The sequence below is a fragment of the Dromaius novaehollandiae genome, chromosome 15 (assembly GCF_036370855.1).
Source record: "Dromaius novaehollandiae isolate bDroNov1 chromosome 15, bDroNov1.hap1, whole genome shotgun sequence".
NCBI lineage: Eukaryota > Metazoa > Chordata > Aves > Casuariiformes > Dromaiidae > Dromaius > Dromaius novaehollandiae.
Window position 1 is genome coordinate 21,814,809 of NC_088112.1, and position 19,660 is coordinate 21,834,468.

Consider the following 19,660-nt stretch of genomic DNA (forward strand, 5'->3'; position numbering starts at 1 on the left):
CACACTGCACTACAAGGAGTCCTATTTTCCAGAGGGTTTTGTTTTTTCCACTTAATTACTACTATATCACTTCACTTTGGATTTGCAATAAGTATGAGCTTAGCAAATATTGTTTAATAATTTATTAACTTTTTCCCATTGAATGGTACATTTGCTCAAGAGGACTTAAACAATTTTCTGGTAATTTTATTTACAGTCTGCAGTGTTCTGTAAAACACAGTAATGATTACAGACTAAAACATACAACATACATATTTTCAAACATTTAAATATAAGCACAGTTTATTCAAAAGTAATTCTACACACTACTTTTTCCATAAAAATATAAAAAATAGTTTAGTTACTATATTTTACCTAAACCAGGATATTTAAGAATTCTTCCACATGTGATGCCCCCTCCCAAAAAAAGGGAACTCCAACAATAAGAAATTTAGGAGACTGCATCACTAATCAAAATACTAACGCCAACTGCTTAAATCCACCACAAGAGCAAATTAGTATCATTTTGCAACCAGCAGTAAGTGTTCTGCAGTATGTTTGTATTTTGGTTTGGTTTTTTACTTTTTGCACTAACTTGCTTCTCTCATGCCAGATTTTCACAGACACATGCACACTATTACATAAAAATAACAGACTGATAATACTGCAGACTATAATGTCAGCCACCATGTGCCCAACAACATGGACTGTTAATCTTGCATTACACAACAATTTTTTGCAAAAATATCAAAAGAGAAACACCTTCCTTCAGGAACTCTATTTAAAGGCAACTCCTTTTCTTACTGAACATCCAGTGAAAATAGCCTTTTTCTCCTCTCTCTGTGAAAATAGTGCCCGTTTTTGTTTGCTACTCTCTCTAGTTTTATTGACCATATTCTGTACGGAAAGCTAATTGAGTTCTGAAAAACACCTACTCAAGCCCTTCTCTCACTAGGATACATTTAATTTACAAAAAAGGCACAAAGATGAAACTCCTAAGCAGCATCAGTCATAACTCTTCCACTGTGCACTGCTCCTCCTTCTCACACAGACACTGCTGCTAGAGACTTCCTTTGTCTCAGAGAGTATTACAAATACATGAGCTAAGGATACAGGCAAAGTTGAAAAGACGAAAGCCTTCGTACAGGACAAGTAGTATATTGATCATTAACAAATGAGCACTATTAAAAGTTTTATGTTGCAATTAAGACTTAACCTAGAAGCATCAGGAAAAGCCATGAGAAAAAAGAAAAGCTCAGCAGCAAATAATACATTTGTTAACAGTGAGATGGAAGTCCCTTGTGTGCAACATTGTGCATTCAATTTCAACAAACAATGACAGTGCTCTACAGCCAGCAGTGTAAAACTTTTGCTTCTAAACAGTTTAGAGGATTTTCTAAATGTAAGTGAAGCTGCCAAAAACAGAATAGTAGTATATGATGCACAGCATGATCTGCAACAAAAAGCTTTTGCTTTCCATCATGTAAACATCAGGGTTACTGGACCTTAGCTCATATAAACAAATCTGATGATAGATTTTTAACTAAAAAAGTAAAATTTTCCATAAAAGGATTGACCACAAAAATACTCTTTCAGTAAGTCTCACATGCCATTTAATACCTTTTACGTCATATGAACAACTATGCAAAACATTTAGAAAGTTTTAGCCGTAGAAATGTTGACCAGTTAAACTGTTTGGCAATAACGTGTTCAAAACATCTTTGAAGAATGTTTTCACTCGCTAACATCAGTTCTACACTCTACCACACTATTTCTTCTTCTTTTTCTTTGGTGGCTCATCATCAGAGCTACTGTCTGTGCTGCTGCTGCTACTGCTGGAGGAACTAGAATCTGATTCGAACTCTGAAGAAGAGGAAGTACTACTTGAAGAGGGAGAAGATGAGGAAGTAGAGGAGCTCTCATCACTGTCACTGTCTTCATCAGAAGAAGAGGTAGAGGAGTCTTCACTGTCAGATGAGGAATCGCTAGCTGAACTGGCACTGCTACTGCTGCTGGAACTTGTCACACTTTTAGATCTGAAAGAAAACAAATACACAGATGAGAACAAGCCTGCCCGGGACAGCATTACAGAGTGTTCTCTATACTCTGTTGTAATCCAAAGATCAATTATTTGGGCTGAAAATTTCCAGGTCTGACTCAATCTTAAGGACAACCAGCCATTTTCCCCCCTTCCATTCTGAAGGAATGCATTTTTTCCTATTTCAGCAGTGGCAGAGTGACACCATGCACATGAAGTAAATTGTCCTGGAAAACTTGAAAGCCAAAACAAGACTACATTAAAAAGTTAAATTTGAAAGTTGGCAGGATCTTGTTCATAGTAACAACTACTGCCTTTGCTGACAGAGCTAGAGAGAAGAACATCAATGTTGTATACTACCAAAGCCTTGGGAAAAATTAAAGATCAGTTCCCTGGCACTTTGCTGTAGAAAGGAGTGACATTTAGACTATGTTAAAGTTCATGGAAGTTTCACCAGTGACTTCACAAATGTTAGAATTGTATTCAGAGGCTGTTCTTAGATTACTCATGGCAAAAGAACCCAACCTACCTGCCACTACAAAATGCTTAAGCTTTCGGGGTGGGGAAGAAGGGGTGGATGCCCCTGGGAAAATCCAGGATGAAGACAGAGTTATGAATATTGGAAAGTGGATATGCTATGGATTTCTGCATGCTCTGCAATTTATTTTTTTCAAGCATGCTCTGCAATTTTTTTTCATGCTAATATAAAAAAAATGTACTAGCTTTCCCATTAAGATGCAGCCTTTCATAAAGGCTGTTCTCGCAATTTCATGGTCTTTGAATGAACAATATAGTATGTATTCCAAGAAAATACAATTAAATTCTCCTATAGATCTTTCTCTAAGCAAAGTGTAAATGTACTAATTCATTCCCACCAACTAAATATCATTCTGACAGCATACAAAAATGCTAGATATAATAATTCAGACTCTTCTTTCCATTAGAAAATTGTTTTATTTGAGGGCCTGAGTAACAACTCAGGAAGTGCACATTAAGGCTATAATAGAGACAGCAATGATTTTTTTTTTAATCATACCAGCCATAGGCATGTCAACTGATAAATCTGGATGCATGCATTAAGCTATGAACCACTGAAGTTTTTATAATACATCTGGCATCTGTTATCTCTGTGTGCGCAGATATAATGGCTGTTTAATAAAAAAATCTATACAGGCTGGTTAAATACAGGCTTACTGTTGGCAAAAAATAATTTCAAGATTAGAAAAACAAGATAATGGAACTAGTAGAAACTCATTTTAAAGTGGCATTTACCCTTTTGGAGGGAAACTGCTAAACAGACCAGTAGTTTCAACAAAAGCGGTTTCATTAGAGGTGCAAGCCCACTTACATAGATAAGAATCAGTCAGGGAATCCCTTGAACAAGAACAGGACTGTGACTCAACTTTCTCTTCCTAATCACCTTTCACAGATCCCATAGGAGCAGAGCAGTCCATGGACCTGCAATATTCAGGCCATGCACTGAAATCCACTCTCAGAAACATCAGAAAATAACATTTAATATTGTTTCTCTTGAAGGAAAGCAATGCCTAGATCTATGAGGGAAGAAAAACAGATGCTTGTTTTCAGAAGGTGATGCAGTATGTGGCCTATTAGCAGTTACAAAAGAAGAAACAGACAGTGGAGCAAGTAAGATTTACCTATTTCATCTTGTCCTAATTACATAATGCAATGCTCCAGATGCTGTACACTCGTAGAGCCCAGATTTTGGGGTCTGTTACACCACTGGAGGCTCACAAAATTTCTCAGGCAGACCAACATCCATTCTCCTCAAAACGCGCTCACTAATGTTAAAATCTCTCATGATTCTGGGCACCAACTGTGGACTAACTGCTGCATTTTGTAATTTTGCCTGCTTTCTGTCACTCTTCTCCGAGGCTTTGTGCTTTCTAATTCTATTGGAATCATCTAACAATCCCTGGTGTTTTTAAACACTACTTAAATCAAAGCTGCAGTTTTGGGCACAATCACAGCTGGGTACCTCAGGGAACAAATGAATTAGGACAGGATTTTACTCTTCAGACAGGTAGAATTAGATGTGATCCAAGCATAAAGGGGCTTTCAATTTAGAACCAAAGTATACCGTATAGGAATGATGAAGCTAACATGTGCCCAGAAGAAAGCTCTGTGCCATCGAAGGTACAAGACTAACAGCAGTTTTGCCTGTTCCTGTTTTTCTGGTTAAGCCTGTAGGTTACTTGTTACTGTTTATATCAAAACAAACATACAGTATGTAAAAGGTTAGTGCTCACTGCTGCTGGAATCTTAGCTTTTGCATTTCTTCAGTCTGGAACTTACATATTCAATGGTAATGCTTTACAGAGTTTTATGCATTTAATTCTTCCTGCATCACAGTAAAAATGTAAGTTGCATATAATCTGGAAAGGAATTATATTGATGGTTCCAGGCTTGCATAAAGCAAAATAACAAATCAAACAAAAAATGTTTAAGATTCTAATAAAAAAGTCAAATAAAATCCCCCAAATAAATTGTGGGTCTTTTTCCCTCCTTCAGGCCACGCACTTACGTTGGGTTAGAGCTCAAATACCCTGAAAATCATTATGCCAGATAGAGGACTTCAGCATATGTGAAACCTGAGCAAGCAAGACATCTGAATTACATTGTTTAAAGTTCATTTAATTTACAGTCTCACAAATCCTCAGTAATTCCAACAATAAGTGGCACTATTGAGAGAGGAGTCTGTGATAAAACTTACTCCAATAGTAGAATTAAGAGCCTGTCCAGGAAGTATTCCAGTAAAGCCACACAACACAATAGCCTAAAATAAAGGCGTGTTTTAAAGAAACTGCTCTGGCCTATTTAATGATTGACACACAAAACAAAAGGTCCAGTCTTTAAAAAAAATCTGCTGCAAAGTGGTGGTGGTGGGGGGGGTTGTTTGTTTGTTTGTTTGTTTGTTTTGTTTTTGTTTTTTTGTTTGTTTGTTTTTTACACAGGGCTGGATTTGGAGACAGAGGACAGCCAACTCGGTGCAAAGAGACCGATGAGGCCATTACTGTACAGTCCTCCCCTGAAGATAAAACTCGTGACAGGATTAGCACAAGTATTGCAACCAAGGTTCTAGCTGTTCCTGAAGGGGTTTTGCTAATAAATACTAGAGTGGATTCCTGAGCTAACAGTACTACAAATTTAGTGGGAATAGTGTTAGAAGAGTTCTTGGTTCAAATTAGGATTTTCTTCTTTTGTTGGTGGGGGGAATGGAGGATTTAGTTCCTAGGTGTAAGTCTTTGTTTTTTTAAGACACTAATTTATTCTCTGTACAAACTTTGAGGGAGACAGCTGTTAAGGGAACGAACACAACAAAAGGAAGAGCAAGATGGGTAGGTGGAGTGAGTACAGATTAGAAAACAGTGTGCCATTCTTGCACAATTGTTTAAAGTACATTTCATGAACTCAGGCAGAAATAGGAAGATTTTTACTGTTAAAGCAAGATCACAAAGAGATAGGGCGAGCAGTAAGGAAGAAAGCAAAAGACAAAATTTAGAGCTTTTGGACAGGGAGGAGAAACTCGCCAAGTATCTGTCCTTCAAATGCCCGTAACAGGCTAAAAGCAGTAAAATTAAATCTGCATTTGCAGCATTCATTTTCAGTTTCCCCACACATCCCTTTCCAAATTACCAACTGCAATTACAAGTGCAAGATCACACACTGAAATAGCTGCACAATTTGTTATCGTTCCCCACATACCTTTTTTTCTTGGTCTTCCTTTCTGCAGTACTTTCTCCAGTGCTAATTAAGAAGGGGAAAAACAATGGCTTTGATTAATGCAGTAGGAAAATTAAATAAATAGCAGCACAATGGAGCTGAGTTTAATATTAGAAAACTGGTATCCCACTGGCAGAGAGCTGCACTGCCCCGAAATTCATTTGGCATCTTTCTCTATTTTCAGTCTCAACCCAGAAGGAAGACTCCCTACAAACCCAGGAAAAGAAATTTGCAATTCAACCCTAATTTTCTGTATTAAGCATGCTTTACTCTTCATATTAGAGGGACAACATCATTTTGGGATGAGAAAAGCAGGGTGGAGAAAGATGCAAAAAAATTTCTATGTGCCCACATTCAGCAACAACTGAATTGATTGAAACAAGGCTTAAGACACTGAATCAGTCTATAGGATTTTTTTTAATGCATGTCTTTCAAGTACAATAAAGGCAGAGTAGTCTACTTCTATTCATGCTTTCCAGCTATTTGTCTTTCAGATTCTCAGGTAGTCATACACTCAAAGTTTTAGTGGCAAACACTGGAGAGAAAAGCCTCTTAACAAAACATTTTCTTGAAGAGATTTTTTACCAGCCTTCACATCTCAGAGGTTTGTTGTTTATTTCATATACAAAACAATCTTTTTGTTAAGTTTAGTTACATCCTCTTCTTAACCCACTGCAGTAATACAGTACTTAATTCAACCTGGAATGTACATGTGTTATTAAAGTAGCCCTACATCATATTCTTAGAACGCGCTTCATGTGCCATTGATATGTGAGGAAATTGTATGCTCTTTCATCAACCAGGATACTTTTTTTCCCCCCTCAACAGAAACCTATTACTTGAAACCACCTTAAGTACACAGAAATAAAAGCAAGCACCTGATTTGGAAAAGATACAAGCGTATTTTATTTAGAAATTATAAGGCAGTCTGTGTTGGTAAAGATTCAAAAAAGGGTGAGAGGGGAGAACGTTAGATGTAGACTACACTGTATTTCAGTGAACAGTCCTCAATGCCATTTGTATGGAAGCAAAATGAGATTGTTTTCATACAACTGGCAAATTATTCTATATAAGAGTTCTCCTTACCTCCTACATATCCTCTGTAGGCAAGAGGAAGATTCATTGAACTTGGAACCAAATTATCCCTCCCATTTTACTGAATATTTTTACTATTTGTATTGTTAAGGCCTTATACCCTTACTATAGGTAACAGAGGTAACAAGCTATTTCACAGCTAAGAGGTTGAACAAGGTCACTGTGAGTAGATGGAATTAGAACCAAACACACCCTTCAGAAGAAAGGACCTAACTATGTGACTAATCCCAGCTACCATGGCCAGGTCTCTACCACCCTCTAGTGTTTAACATTTGCATAAATTAATGAGTTTACTACTTTATGGAACTACACAACTGGAATAAGCACGCTCTCACCTTTCCTTCCTTCCCAACTCCCACTCTAGGACTGGGGAGCAGCAGGCTTTACTGATTCCAGTAAGCTAAACCTCCATAGCATATGTCAGGAATTATGGGGTCAATACTGGGCAAATAAAAGGATCCTGGAACAACTGCTGAAATGAGTTAACACTGAAAAATCTTGTATGTGGTTGTTACAAAATTAGTATTAACCTTATTATATTGTGTTTGCATTCTGGTTAATGATATTAGATCTTTAAAGATGATGATGCAAATACTCAGAAGCAGACCAGGAGCAGTACTAGTAGGTATGAGACCTGACTTCTGTGCAAGTAAGAAATAACCTTCCAACACAAGCTATAAACATATAAAAACACGATCTAGTAATTTGTTCTTTACGCAAAGAATAAGCTTTGTTCCTGAATGTGCAGTATTGGTATCTAAGGAACAGGAGGCCTCAAGGCACAGTTAATGAGCTTCAGAGGGCTTATGACTGTGTGACCAGTATGAATCTAGCCCAGTTCAACCCAGTTTAAAAACTGCTCCCATCTAAGGGCTATTTAGTCATCCTTTTATAAGATAAGCTTCCACACCACAGATTACTCACACTGTGGACTAGTTGTTTGATTTAGAGGCAGAAAAATTCTATTGGTCGCAGAGACTGGACAGTTGTATAACTCCTATATAAAATTCTCAGATTTAAGCAAAATGGCTAAGCAACAAGTCATTTCATCCTGAATTAACTAACCTATTCTGCCCTGCAGAATTTGATAGAAATAGGACAGGAAAGGAACAGTAAAATAATCTAAGTCTTAAACTCAATCTTTATCTTAAAAATCTTGATTCTCTGAAGAACTGTTCCAAATTCTACCTCCAAAGGCAGCAAATTTCAGAGCATAAGTGTGCCTGATTTCTTATCCCATACTCATTTTCTATCCTGTCCTCATACTAGAGGATTAGATTTGCTTCATAATTACTCACTGGATCAGAATTCATTTTTAAAAGTCAAACAGTACTCTTAAGCTAAGCTAGTGGGCTGTCCCACTCTTCTACTTAAGCCATTATTTCAGCATTCCAATTCATACCCCTGTCCCAGCTGAGGCAGCTGATGAAGTCAATCAGACCAGAGGTTACCACCTATTTTCCTTCCCCAGCAAGATGACAGAGCAAGAGGCATGAACGCTCTTCCACAGCTCACATCCCAGTAATAGCAACGATCTACAAGTAACATACTGAGCTGCAAGTTGCAGCAACAGAGGATGTGTTGCGCAGTGTTCAGTAATTTTAGCTGCAATGGCTGAAAATGGTGGTCCCTCAGTGGGGCTAAGGTAGCAACCTCTTCATCTACCACTACTAAATCTGAGCTGCAATGGCAGAATGGAAAACCCTCATAAATAGGAATTTAATGGAAAACTAGTGTGGTACATTCTTTTCCTCTTTGTCAGCTGGAGTTACTTACCACTCTAAGACTATGGTAAACAATAATTTAATACAAAATGGTTTTAGAAAATTAGAAACAGAATTGCTTCATTTAGGTCCTATATATATATATATATTGGTTTTACATCCATAGGTATGCTACTTAAGTTTTTGCTCTTCAAAAAAAAAAAAAAAAAAAAATAGGGAAAAGCCTATAAAAGTAAATTTCCTACTGACACAGCTCATATCCCAATATGAAAGGTGAAAGATTTTGAATACTGAGATCAGGCAAGCCTATCAAGTTCCTTCAAAAATATTTCTCATAGTATGTCTTTCTTTTAGAAAGAGGTACAACTTTAAGTATGCACACTGAACACTAGAGTGAACTTTTCTTCTATGACTTTCACACACTCAGTTGTGTGAGATAGGAAATAGGCAAAGGTTCATCACTGGATGAGCTTCATTCCAAGTTTTACCTTTCCAGCCCCAAGGTAATTTCTTTAATCTTTTTTAAAAGGCTAAGAGCACAGGGTCAGTCACATACATTCTTCCCCTACTTCACCATCTTTGTTTAGATTCTCTGTATAGGTTCAGAAGTCTTTGTTTACATCCAGAGAGATCTTTGTTTAGATTCGAAAGAAAGTTTCACCCTTCATCAGAGACAGCATAGGAAGTTGCAGACCCAGAAACAAAGACACAAAGTCATAAGCAACTGACAGAGGAAACTGCAGTTACAGTGTTTTCAACATCTGGTACTTTTGGATTTCAGCTGGCTGATTAAGCATTATGTAGAATGGTTTTAAATACTACAGCACAATGTTTAACACATCAAGACACACAGTAACATTCTCACTGTTGGTAGCAGCAGTGCAGGGGAACTCAAGATGTGCTGGTCACGCACTATTGTCATTTCAAAAGTGATGTGAAATATCCCTATATGTTTGCTCTGGAAGTTCCAGTTAAATTACTTAAATTCTTCTTCAAAAATACTTCAAATGAAATGCACAAAAGCTTAACTGTTTAACTTGGCAGAAGCATTAAAGTCTATCCACAGAATAAAGTGAAAAGGAAATCACATTCCACATTAACACTTGGATTTTGCTTGGATTTTTCTGTTTAACTGCAGATATCTTTTCCATTCTCAAGTGTCAAAAAGGGAAAGAATGTCAATTCAATGCGATGTCTGTCTTTATGCTTTAAGGAATATAGAGCTGAGAATACCTGATGACCCAGCTCTCACACACCAGTTCAACCATTACACCTTGTAATGAGCTATATACAAGAACTGTGTTCCTGGTATAGATCTACTGTTAGGCAGCACTCAGGGTTTAAGTCTGCATAGTCTAATTGCAAATCTGAGCAAAAGTGAAAGAATCGCTTCTTTTTTCTAAACAGATTTACGGTGTGCACACCAAGCTTTTCTTACTACCACATAAATAAATAAAGCCACATAACTGAGGAATTCAGGGGACAGTATTCCACTATTTTAGCTTTAGCATAGTGCGCTTTTTCATTTCAAGATGCACTATAAACTCTATAGGTTGGCCTGTTTTAGACAAGCAGGTGTTAACAAACAACCCCTTAATTTTGTGGGACCTGAGTGTACAGACACTGCTTGACATATGCAACAGTTTCAATATTAACAGGTATCACACAAACTGAAAGACAACAAAGTGGTCTAGGACACTATCTTTCCCACCCACATACAAAACCACATTTTTATTTATAAATTGGACATTGTCATCCTGCAAATCTTACCTTTGTTGCAGTAATAGTCGCTTTTCTTTTTCTTTAAGAACTTTCGCTAATTGAGCTGTCCTCGAAGGTCTATGCAGGTATTTTCTCTTCCCTGTACATTCGTACGTCCAGTGTCCAAACTCTAAACATTTTTGACATCTTACATGCTGCTTGTTTGCCTCCCTATAAAAATGCAGAATTGCTTAAGTGACTGATTCCAAGTCTGTTCTACCTATTGAAAAAATATGAATTATTTTTTTAGCATACAGGTTCTTTAGAGCATATGTAGCTATGATTAAACCAGACTGACATTCACAGGTGCTTTAGCTACTATGTATCCTGAATTAGGGCAAGAAGAGTAACATCAAACACTGGAGAGGTACAAGTTCATAGTTACATACCCAGTTTTGCCAGACACATGCTATTCCAATTATTATTCCCGTATCAACTGTTTATCAAAGCAAACCAAGAGACACTTCCTCTATTCCAGAGCTACAGCATAAGTCATATTCTGCTGAAGTAGCAACTACTGATACTGAACTACTGATATCAGCTGTCAACACACTGATCCTCTGCACCCAAATTTCACTGCAGTTTTCTAAAAGCTTCTGGTTAGCCTAACTTGCAATTTTTCCCCACTCTTACAATTCCATAATCTCTCATCCCCTTCCAATATTTTAAGCAACTTAAACATTTTGAAGAATGCTAATAGGACCATTCTGTCAGCAAACAGAGATTAACCCTATCACCAAAATCCCATTTTGATCAACCCAGTCGGCGTAACTTTCAGCATTATAGGATATAATCATGCAACAGTCATCAGGAATGATTATGCTACACACAATTTGTTATCATCCAGTAATTCCACAAGCTTCTAGATTTCTTGAGATAAACAATTAAAATGATGTTCTAAAACACTCTGCAGAATTTAGACAGCTTCATTTCCATTTCCTAGAAATTAACACTCAAGTGCCAAACACCACCAAATTCTCACAAAGAACCTAGGATTCTGTGCAAGCAAAACAGAGCTGCTCCTATTTGTGGATTATCTGAATTCTGATAAAATTTATTAAAGCCTAGCAGAAGGCTTATCATAAGAACAATCAGGTTCTTGCTTCCTTTGGGAAAAGTATATCAAGCAAGACTTTAATTAGCAATCTTTACTATGCAGATATCTGAAGTATTAGCAAGCATTTTTACATCCATATTTCAGTTTTCATACTATGATGCAATACTTTGACAGGACATTGGGGGGGGAAATTCTCCCTAACTTCTAATAAATAGATTAAAAAAAAAAAAAAGAAAAAAAAAAAGAGTACTTTACTCCACCATTCTGAAGTTTTGCAAAAACTTGTTTTGTATGTTCTCACAGACACCCTCCTCCTTTACAAACAAGGAAACTCACACAGAGGTCAAGTGACTCACTCAAGATCATACCCAAATTAGTTTTACAGCTAGTATTAAAATCAGGACTTTGTAGCTCCCACTCCGTTCGCTGCAAATGCTGTAACTGCTGTAATTTATTTCCACTTTCTACCATTTTTCCAATGCTAAAATATTCATTTTGCAAGGGCAGCCCATCCAAATCATCTGAAGTTGACAGCCCTGGCTGAGCTAGGAGGGAGCTCCTAGATTGTGCATTCAATATTTAGAGTGTGAAGTGACAGACCAGCAGTGGATGTTCTGCCCTCAGGAGTGGAGTGTTGCTCTTCAAGTAGTGCATGAACTGCAGTCTCCTTCAACTCCAGCTCTTTGTGACAGTTGTGTTGTCTCTTGATTTACCCTGCTATGAACATGCATCCTGCTTTCAGTGCCAAGTTTATTGGACTTCACAGTCTAGCCTTAGCAATGTTGATCTAAATCAGAACTAGAGAACTAATTAAACTTGCAATCAACTCTGTACAATTAAGTCTTGACTTCAACAGGAAGCAACACTTTTAGCACTGAGAGGAGAGGGGGAAAAAAAAGACACACACGGTCTTCTGAGGGGTTTGTTTTAAGTTCCATCTTCTTTCTGTGTCCCAAAAGACGTCTTGAACAATACACAAAACTCCTCTGAATGCCTGTGAAAGAGTATCTAAATAACGATCTCACTGTGCAAGATGCACTTTGCATTAAACAAGACAGCATCTCATTTAGACCATAAAAAAGTAGACTTACGGTAAGCAAAAAGCAAACACAGAAAAGCTACCAGAACTTAAGCTCATTTCAATCAACAATTAAAACTGTAAAACAAGTGACCATCTAGATAGCAAAGAGATAAGCAACATACTGTAAGCATGGTACTTAAACAAACATAAACAAAATATTCCTCAGTGGTTACAAACCATACTTACACACAGCTGCGGATGAGCAGTGCTCCTCCTTGTGCATCTAAGGATGCCCAAATGTTAATCCCCTCACCCTCCAGCACTCTTGAAAGAGGAGGTTAAAGCACACGCAATGTAACAGGTGCTTTGAAAGGTTTTAGAAAAATCAAAAATATTTATTTGTGGGCCTGCTCTTGAAGTAATTGAAGTAAACCACATGTTCTGCAGGGAAATTGATTACGAAAAAAACCCCAAACTTTCTTTTCCTTTCCAAACAACATTCAGGTAGGTTTAAGGTTGTCCCTCAACACTAAGGGCAGAAACATGGTGTTTCACTTTGTTGGACATATCTTATGCTCAAAACATTATTATTTTTATATACCTATTATTCATTCACAGAGGAATGCAGCAAGCTTTAGCTTATAGGAAAGTTTACACTGAGAAGATGAACACAAGTAAACTGTTGCAACAAGAACTTTTTTACACAAACTGCATTTACAGTTTGGTTTTTGCTAGTGTTAAACAGCTGCAAAGAAAAAGGGACAAGACCAGTAACTGATATTTCTTTACCAGGAAGGTGCCCAGTGTAATTCTTGCCTTGGACTTCTGGCTCTGACACAATCGTTACACATGAGCAGGAGGAGAACACTCTCATCCTCTCAGTCAAGAGAAAAAACATTCACCTTTTGTTGTTTTGTATATCTCAAAGCAGCCCAGACCTATCTCCATAGGAGCAGGATGGGCGGTCAAAGCAGCAATAGTATAACTCAGTCTTTCCAAAGCTTTAATGCTACTCAGCTGATTGAGGCAAACAATTCTATGCAAACGAAGATGTTAAGATCAAAACCTAAAAGCACTATAAGTAATTACCAGGAAGAACAGATCAAAAGAGCTCAACAGCTACAGATTTGTAAATATAGTATCAACACAAGTTTTAACACTAATGGAAAGCTCAAGACTACAGCAAACTTAGAACACAGATCAATTATCACAATCTAGAAGCAAATATTTGCAGACATACAACTCAGCACATTGCCATCGAGCACATGGAGATATAACAAGAAATACAAGAAATTGTTCTATGACGAATACAAAATAGCAACTTAAAAGAACAAGTATTCTGGAAGTGCTTTGATATTCCAAGTATATTTTTCTTGGAAAGTAGGAAAGGAACTATACTAGCTAATGAAAATGTAAAGAGAAAGCAAAAACCATCCATATTGTTTCTAAATCTTGTGAGCAGACCAAAAAACAAAAGTCCCAAGAAATAAATGATCCTTAACCAAAGCAAACCTTCCCCTCCCGCAAAGAAAAGAAAAGAAAAACCCTAAAACATGACAGTGGAACATATGCATTTGCTGTACTTAATGTCAATAACCGGAAATATTGGCTTTTCCTCATTTTAGTGTTTGGCAATCAGATCTCTCCGATATTTAGAAAATTACTTGACAGCACTATGTATAACTGAGTAAAGGGTGCTTGCTTCCCCCCCCCCCCGCCTTTTTTATAGTTCAGTAAACATACCATAATGTGAGCCTAGAAATTATCTGGTTCCCCCCACACCTGACTGATGGAAGCAATATAAGACCTGCGCCTACCTGCATCGCAAGGCATTACACACTTCACTGAAAGGCACAGCATACCGAACCAGTAAGGGAGCCCTTTCCCAACTGGTGCTAACTGGTGTTAACAGTGACCAAAGTGACAGTTTTAATCAACGTGGATATTTCCTTTTCAGTAATTCTGGTTTCATTCTTGATCATTTCACTATAATGATTTTACTAATTCCTTAATCACCATAATTTGCTAAGACACAAGAAGAAAACCATCTGCTCTATAGGACACGCAAAAAGTTTTGTTTTTTGGAAGCAAGTAAAGCACACAAGCTTATTTTTGCTATCTCAAGCCCCTCGAAGCCTCCACCTTCCACCGGATGGATCCATAAATCACTAACTGAGCAATTCTTACAAAAACCATAGGGCCCTTTAGGTTCAGGGCGCCCGAGACACAATAAGCCCTCTCAGCCCCGCCAGCCCCAAACGACGGGGAGCCTCAGCCTGATGAGCAGCACCACCGGACCGTGCCTCGGGGCGTTTTCCTTCCCACCCGCAGCACCGCGCCGCCAACACCGGGACACCTGCGAGGGGTCTGCGCTGCACGGAACGGCCCCAAAGAAGAGCCACAGGGGCCCACGGCCGCGGAGGGGAGACCCCCGCGCGGGGACCCCACGGCCGGGGCCCCTGTCCCGGCCCCGCAGCCTCCCTTCTTCCTTCTCCCCCCGCCTTGGGGCCCCTCTCGGCCGCGCCCCGCCGCCGCCGCCCGCCGCACTCACGCCTGTCTCCGAGCGATGAGGCGGTGCATGGGAGTCGCCATCTTAGCGGCCCGGGCGGGAAGTGAGGCGGCTGCCGCGCTGCATGCCGGGCCATTGCCTCCTCCTCCTCCCTCCCCATTGGGGGAGGACGGCGCCGCTGCCACAGAGAGCGAGACATCCCGCGGCCAGAGAGGACGCGCCGGCAGCACCGTCGCCCGCCTCGTCTCGCCTCCTCCCGCGTTGTCATGGCGCCCGCGGGATGCCGGAAGCGCCGGCCGCGGCTGCCCGGGCCAACCGCCGCCTCGGGTCTCGCCGCCATCTTCCGCCCTTCATCGCCGCCAGCTTCCCTTCGGCTCCAGTCCCCCAAGGGCCTGCCTCTCAGCTAATAGCTTTTCTTTCTCCTATGATGGGCGTATCTGAAATACCTAAACCCAGCAGCAGGGACAGCCCTTGTCTCACTGCGTCCCTGCGTCCATGACCAGAGCCCGGGACGCGATCCCGTCACCCAGCACCGACTGCAGAGCCCGGGACGCGATCCCGTCACCCAGCACCACTGCCAAGCCCGGGACACAGCACTGCTGAAAAGTTGCTTGAGCTACTGAGCAGGCCTGGCTGTTGTTGTAACAAGTGGACAATTTCACTTTTCTTCCTTCACGTAAACAATTCCACACACCGAAGCGTAGCCTGCTACGAATTCCCAAGAACTTTTAGGTACGTGAAGAGTTTGAAGGCATCGTAGCTCCCTGCTTATAAAATTAAGCAGCCAAATAAATGTTAGAAAGAGCTAGATCTGAGGAAGGAGTAATTGAACCAATTAGTATTGCTAAAATGTTGCAGTCATTTACTAGCACGTTCATTTCCAGCAGCTCAGATCTGTATACCCTGCACTAATAGAAAACATCTCAGAATAACTGAAAGGATTAATCCTGCTACACGTATGGATGCATAACTACGGCTCAGTAATTCATTAAGTATGAATCACTTTTCAGAGACCGGGGATACTGATAAGTCACGTTGACCCTGCATGAATTAACGTGTTCTGTAGCTGGTGGTAAGGAAATACAGTTCAGATACATCTAGGACTCCTAAGGCAAATTCTTTCTTCTACCCCACTCAGCCCAGGAGGGTGAAGTCCCCCAGCTGTGCCAACAGCGGATGGTATTTTTGGCTCCCACATCACTGCCTCTGGCATAGGAGGAGAGGTCAAGGGACAGAAAAAAAGAAGGGTAGCAGTGGCTGGAGCTTTCTCACTGTGCAGAGCTGGCAGGCAGCCCCTCGGGAGTCTTTGCCAGCTGGCACGGGTAGAGCAGCCCCAATCCTAAATTCAGGGAAGCAAGGAATTCGGCTCCATACGCTTGCCTCTTAATTGCTGTATCAAAACTTACTGTTGTCTCATGAGATCAGTGTTAAAATAATACGTGGATTCTCATTACAAAAATCCTCAAGAAAACAGATTTTCTAATGTTGAATTGGGATTACTCCTAAAATTAGTATCCTGGAAGCACATCATATCTAACCATTTTTAGTATTCATTCAGCACTATCGGATCATATGGATGACTGACATCAGTTAAACAGCTATTCCACTGCGCTTTTACATTTGCTGAAATATATGGTCTGTTACAGATTTATAGTAGTTTAATATCAGCTACGTAGCTTTTTAAAATATGCTTCCTGTGAGTTGATGGTATTCATTTAATATATAATATGAAAACATGCATTGTATTTTCTAAAGTTCAGTAAAATACAATGTATCAGTTGGATCAGGACCTTATTCTGTTAGGAACTGTAGAAATAAAATAAAAGACAGCCCTTGCTCAGAAAAGCTTACACTAAAGTGTAAAAAGTCAAGATAGAAGGGTGGGAACATTGTACAACAGAATTTGTGGGGAGAGAAAATAGGAATGTAACAGTAGTGAGAACATATGCCTATATAAGTTTATGTTTTAAAGCCACAGATGCATAAGAAAAAATATATTTATCTGTCATATTTAATATAGCAATAAGGACGTACTATGTTTTTGCTTCTGTACAGCGTTCCACCGGCAATCAATATGCTTCTGCATCATTCATTCAGGCAACACATCATTTTAAACTACTTCTTTTCTGAGAAATCTGATGTTTTAATGTGATGAGTATCCCATGTCTTATTTGAATTAGCAGATGTGAGGCAGAGAGGTGCTACGGCTCGGATGGTGCAAGATCAGGACACGGCCAGAGCTTCCTGCTCCATGTCACACACAGTATTTGCAATAACAGTGATGGTAACAACAACATCTGCCGGGTACAAGTCATCAATTAAATATCTCACTGGAAAGGTAAGTATCTTTACTGAGGGATTCTGTTAGACATAAATGACTGCAACTCATCAGAATTAATTACTGTATGACTAATTGTCGAGTATTATGGTAGTTCCTGTCTCCAAACACTGTAACTGTAATGTCTTAGGTTAGTGGCTGTTACTCTATGCATTGTGTTTTCTTCTATATCTGGCACTTCTTCTGGTATCTGATCGTTGTCCTGGTTTTGATGATGCTCTGTGATAACCTGTGATTAGTCATCTCTGATACCTTAGCTAAATTCTGGGGTGTGATACCTGGCATGTTATAAATGATTGTCCCCTGCAGCATAGAGTTTAACTGCAGTATTTGAATCTTGATGTCTGGCATCTCACTTTTATTGGAGAAAGTGAGACAGAAGAATTTCTTATTTTAGGACTGTTCTAAGAAATTTTCTGAGAAATGCAAAACAGCTGAGAGCAGATATTTATAATAATCCATGCTTTATAATAAATTCCTGTCTGTTAATCCTTTTTTTTACCTTAGCATCACTTAAAATCTTAGAGTAAATTACAAACTGGTAACAACATCTATGTTATACTTAATAACATTTGGATTGTCCCTAGCACCTGTGTGTTAATGCAGCAGAGCTAAATTTCCCTAAAATTGCCAGTATAACGAGGTTTCTGATTTCATAAGCCAAAAATTCTCCATGGAGTTTATGGGCTTTTCCTTATACAGAGACTTCAAAGATGTAACTTTTATTAGAACAATCCACTTAAAATATTTCTACTCGAGGGAATGTGAAAGTATTCTTGTGACTTCAAAGTCTGCAGGTTACTGCAGTCTGAAATCTCCTTTGAACTCAGAACAGTATTTCGCAGCCTCTCTGCTTGTTCAGAGGCGGTTCAGCACGGCACTGATGAACATACCAGCGAATGGGGCTTCAAGCATCCTCCACGCTGAATGTGCAGAGTCACTGCACGGCGCTCGGTTCACTTTCAAGGGCAGGGGACGGTTCCGGGGAGCCGCTGCTACTCAATAAGCCGACTGTGCCCATAAATCCTGCCTTTGCACATTAGGTTGCTATTTAAAGTTGCAGTATCATTAACCTATTTCTAAATATGCTGGGGAAGGAAATTACTTTCCAAAATGTGCCCCTCTCTACACAGGAGAGGGAGGAGGTACGCAGACAACACAGGAGAAAACACTGGGGAAAGTATTGAAGCTTCAGTGGCACAAACTTTGAGACTGTTTACACTATGGTTTCACACCCAGCACTTTTCTGTGCAGACACATTCCTTATGAAGAAAAGGTGTCACAGTAGTTGTTCAGGGGCTGTACACGGAACAGGAATAGTGTAGTCAGAACCAATGCGCCTCTCTTTGCATGGCTTAGGAAGAACTGATTCCCTGAGTAAATGGTTAAACCTGCATTGCCAAGGCTGCTGTCTTCCAATCCCGGTTACCCAAAACTCTGATGAATCTTCCAAAATGACTAGCAGTCAAGTAGTTAATAGTGCTAATGCTGAACAATAATGAAGTGAAGCACAGAAGGGCCTTATTCAGGCAAAAACTATAGGGTGCAAAAAATCTCAGTGATGAGGAATACAGTAAGCAGACTTGAATCACACCCTGTTTGCAATATCTTGCCTCCATTCTGTTGTACCTTCACTAACTCGGAGTTTACACAAAGTGATACATTAAGATAATATGTCTGCGCTGACTAGTTTGCTTTGCTTCTTTGCAGAGAAAACAAGCTCACATGAAGCTCCGTGTTACTAGTTTTAGCACAAAAGCCAGTTCTTTTGAATTTGGCTCAGGTGTTTCTAAATAGTCACAGTGTAGACACAGACTAAGATACTGGATTTTTTTTGTTGTGTTTTCTGTCACTTTGACTTACAGTAATGTCTTTCTCATTTCTAGATAGAGTACATGGGTCTAAATCAGAGCAGAATCAAGTTGCATCCACTTAGGAGGTCAGGAACATGCTGGGCTTTTGCAGGAATGTTAACTAATTACCTACTCAACCATTTCTGGCTATTTTAAAGAAATGGAGCCATTTTAGTCTCACAAGTTGGGAAAAAAACATTACATACACACATACATAGGTTTTTCAGCATGCCAGTGACTAACACCAGTGACATTTAGATTTTGTGGAAAACTACAGCATTTCCTAATTGAGGAGCGAAAGAGAAAAACATTGATGTTACCTATGAAATAAAATGTCTGAAAAAATGAAGTGATCTTATCAAAACATTTTTTTTCTCTAATTAAAACCTCCACTGATGTTATTCTTTTGCCAGGGCATCTAGTGGTTTGAATTTCCACATACTAACCTCATTCTTCCCAATAAACAGCGCTGCACAAGCACTATAAATCTGGACTGGAATCCAGGAGCAGGGAAGCCTGTCTGCCTGTGGGGCTTCTTTAC

The 19,660-nt window shown here is 39.4% G+C and overlaps 1 protein-coding gene and 1 long non-coding RNA gene across 3 annotated transcripts in view; one reads left to right on the forward strand and one right to left on the reverse strand.

Annotated features, from left to right (window-relative positions):
* Positions 1-107: 107 nt before the first annotated feature.
* On the reverse strand, positions 108-15,107 carry ZCCHC10 (zinc finger CCHC-type containing 10). The gene is made up of 4 exons (XM_026118238.2): positions 14,971-15,107; positions 10,351-10,512; positions 5,744-5,785; positions 108-2,015 (listed from the first exon to the last, which is right to left on the reverse strand). Exons 1-4 carry the CDS (start codon positions 15,009-15,011, stop codon positions 1,748-1,750), a joined length of 513 nt encoding a protein of 170 aa, XP_025974023.1. The 5' UTR covers positions 15,012-15,107; the 3' UTR covers positions 108-1,747.
* LOC112994139 (uncharacterized) overlaps positions 15,063-19,660 on the forward strand; it is a 12,342-nt gene continuing 7,744 nt past the window's right edge. For both annotated transcript variants that reach the window (XR_010391793.1, XR_003261871.2), the window contains exons 1-2: positions 15,063-15,660; positions 17,112-17,266. This is a non-coding gene — a long non-coding RNA (uncharacterized LOC112994139). The remainder of the gene's footprint in view (positions 15,661-17,111; positions 17,267-19,660) is intronic.

Coding starts and splice junctions, on each gene's coding strand:
- ZCCHC10 (XM_026118238.2), bottom strand. CDS start 15,011: ATGGCGACTCCCATGCACCGCCTCATCGCTCGGAGACAGGC. Junction 5,786..10,350: donor CGACTATTACTGCAACAAAG/GTAAGATTTGCA, acceptor CTTCTTAATTAG/CACTGGAGAAAGTACTGCAG. Junction 2,016..5,743: donor AGGAAGACCAAGAAAAAAAG/GTATGTGGGGAA, acceptor GTTTTCTTTCAG/ATCTAAAAGTGTGACAAGTT.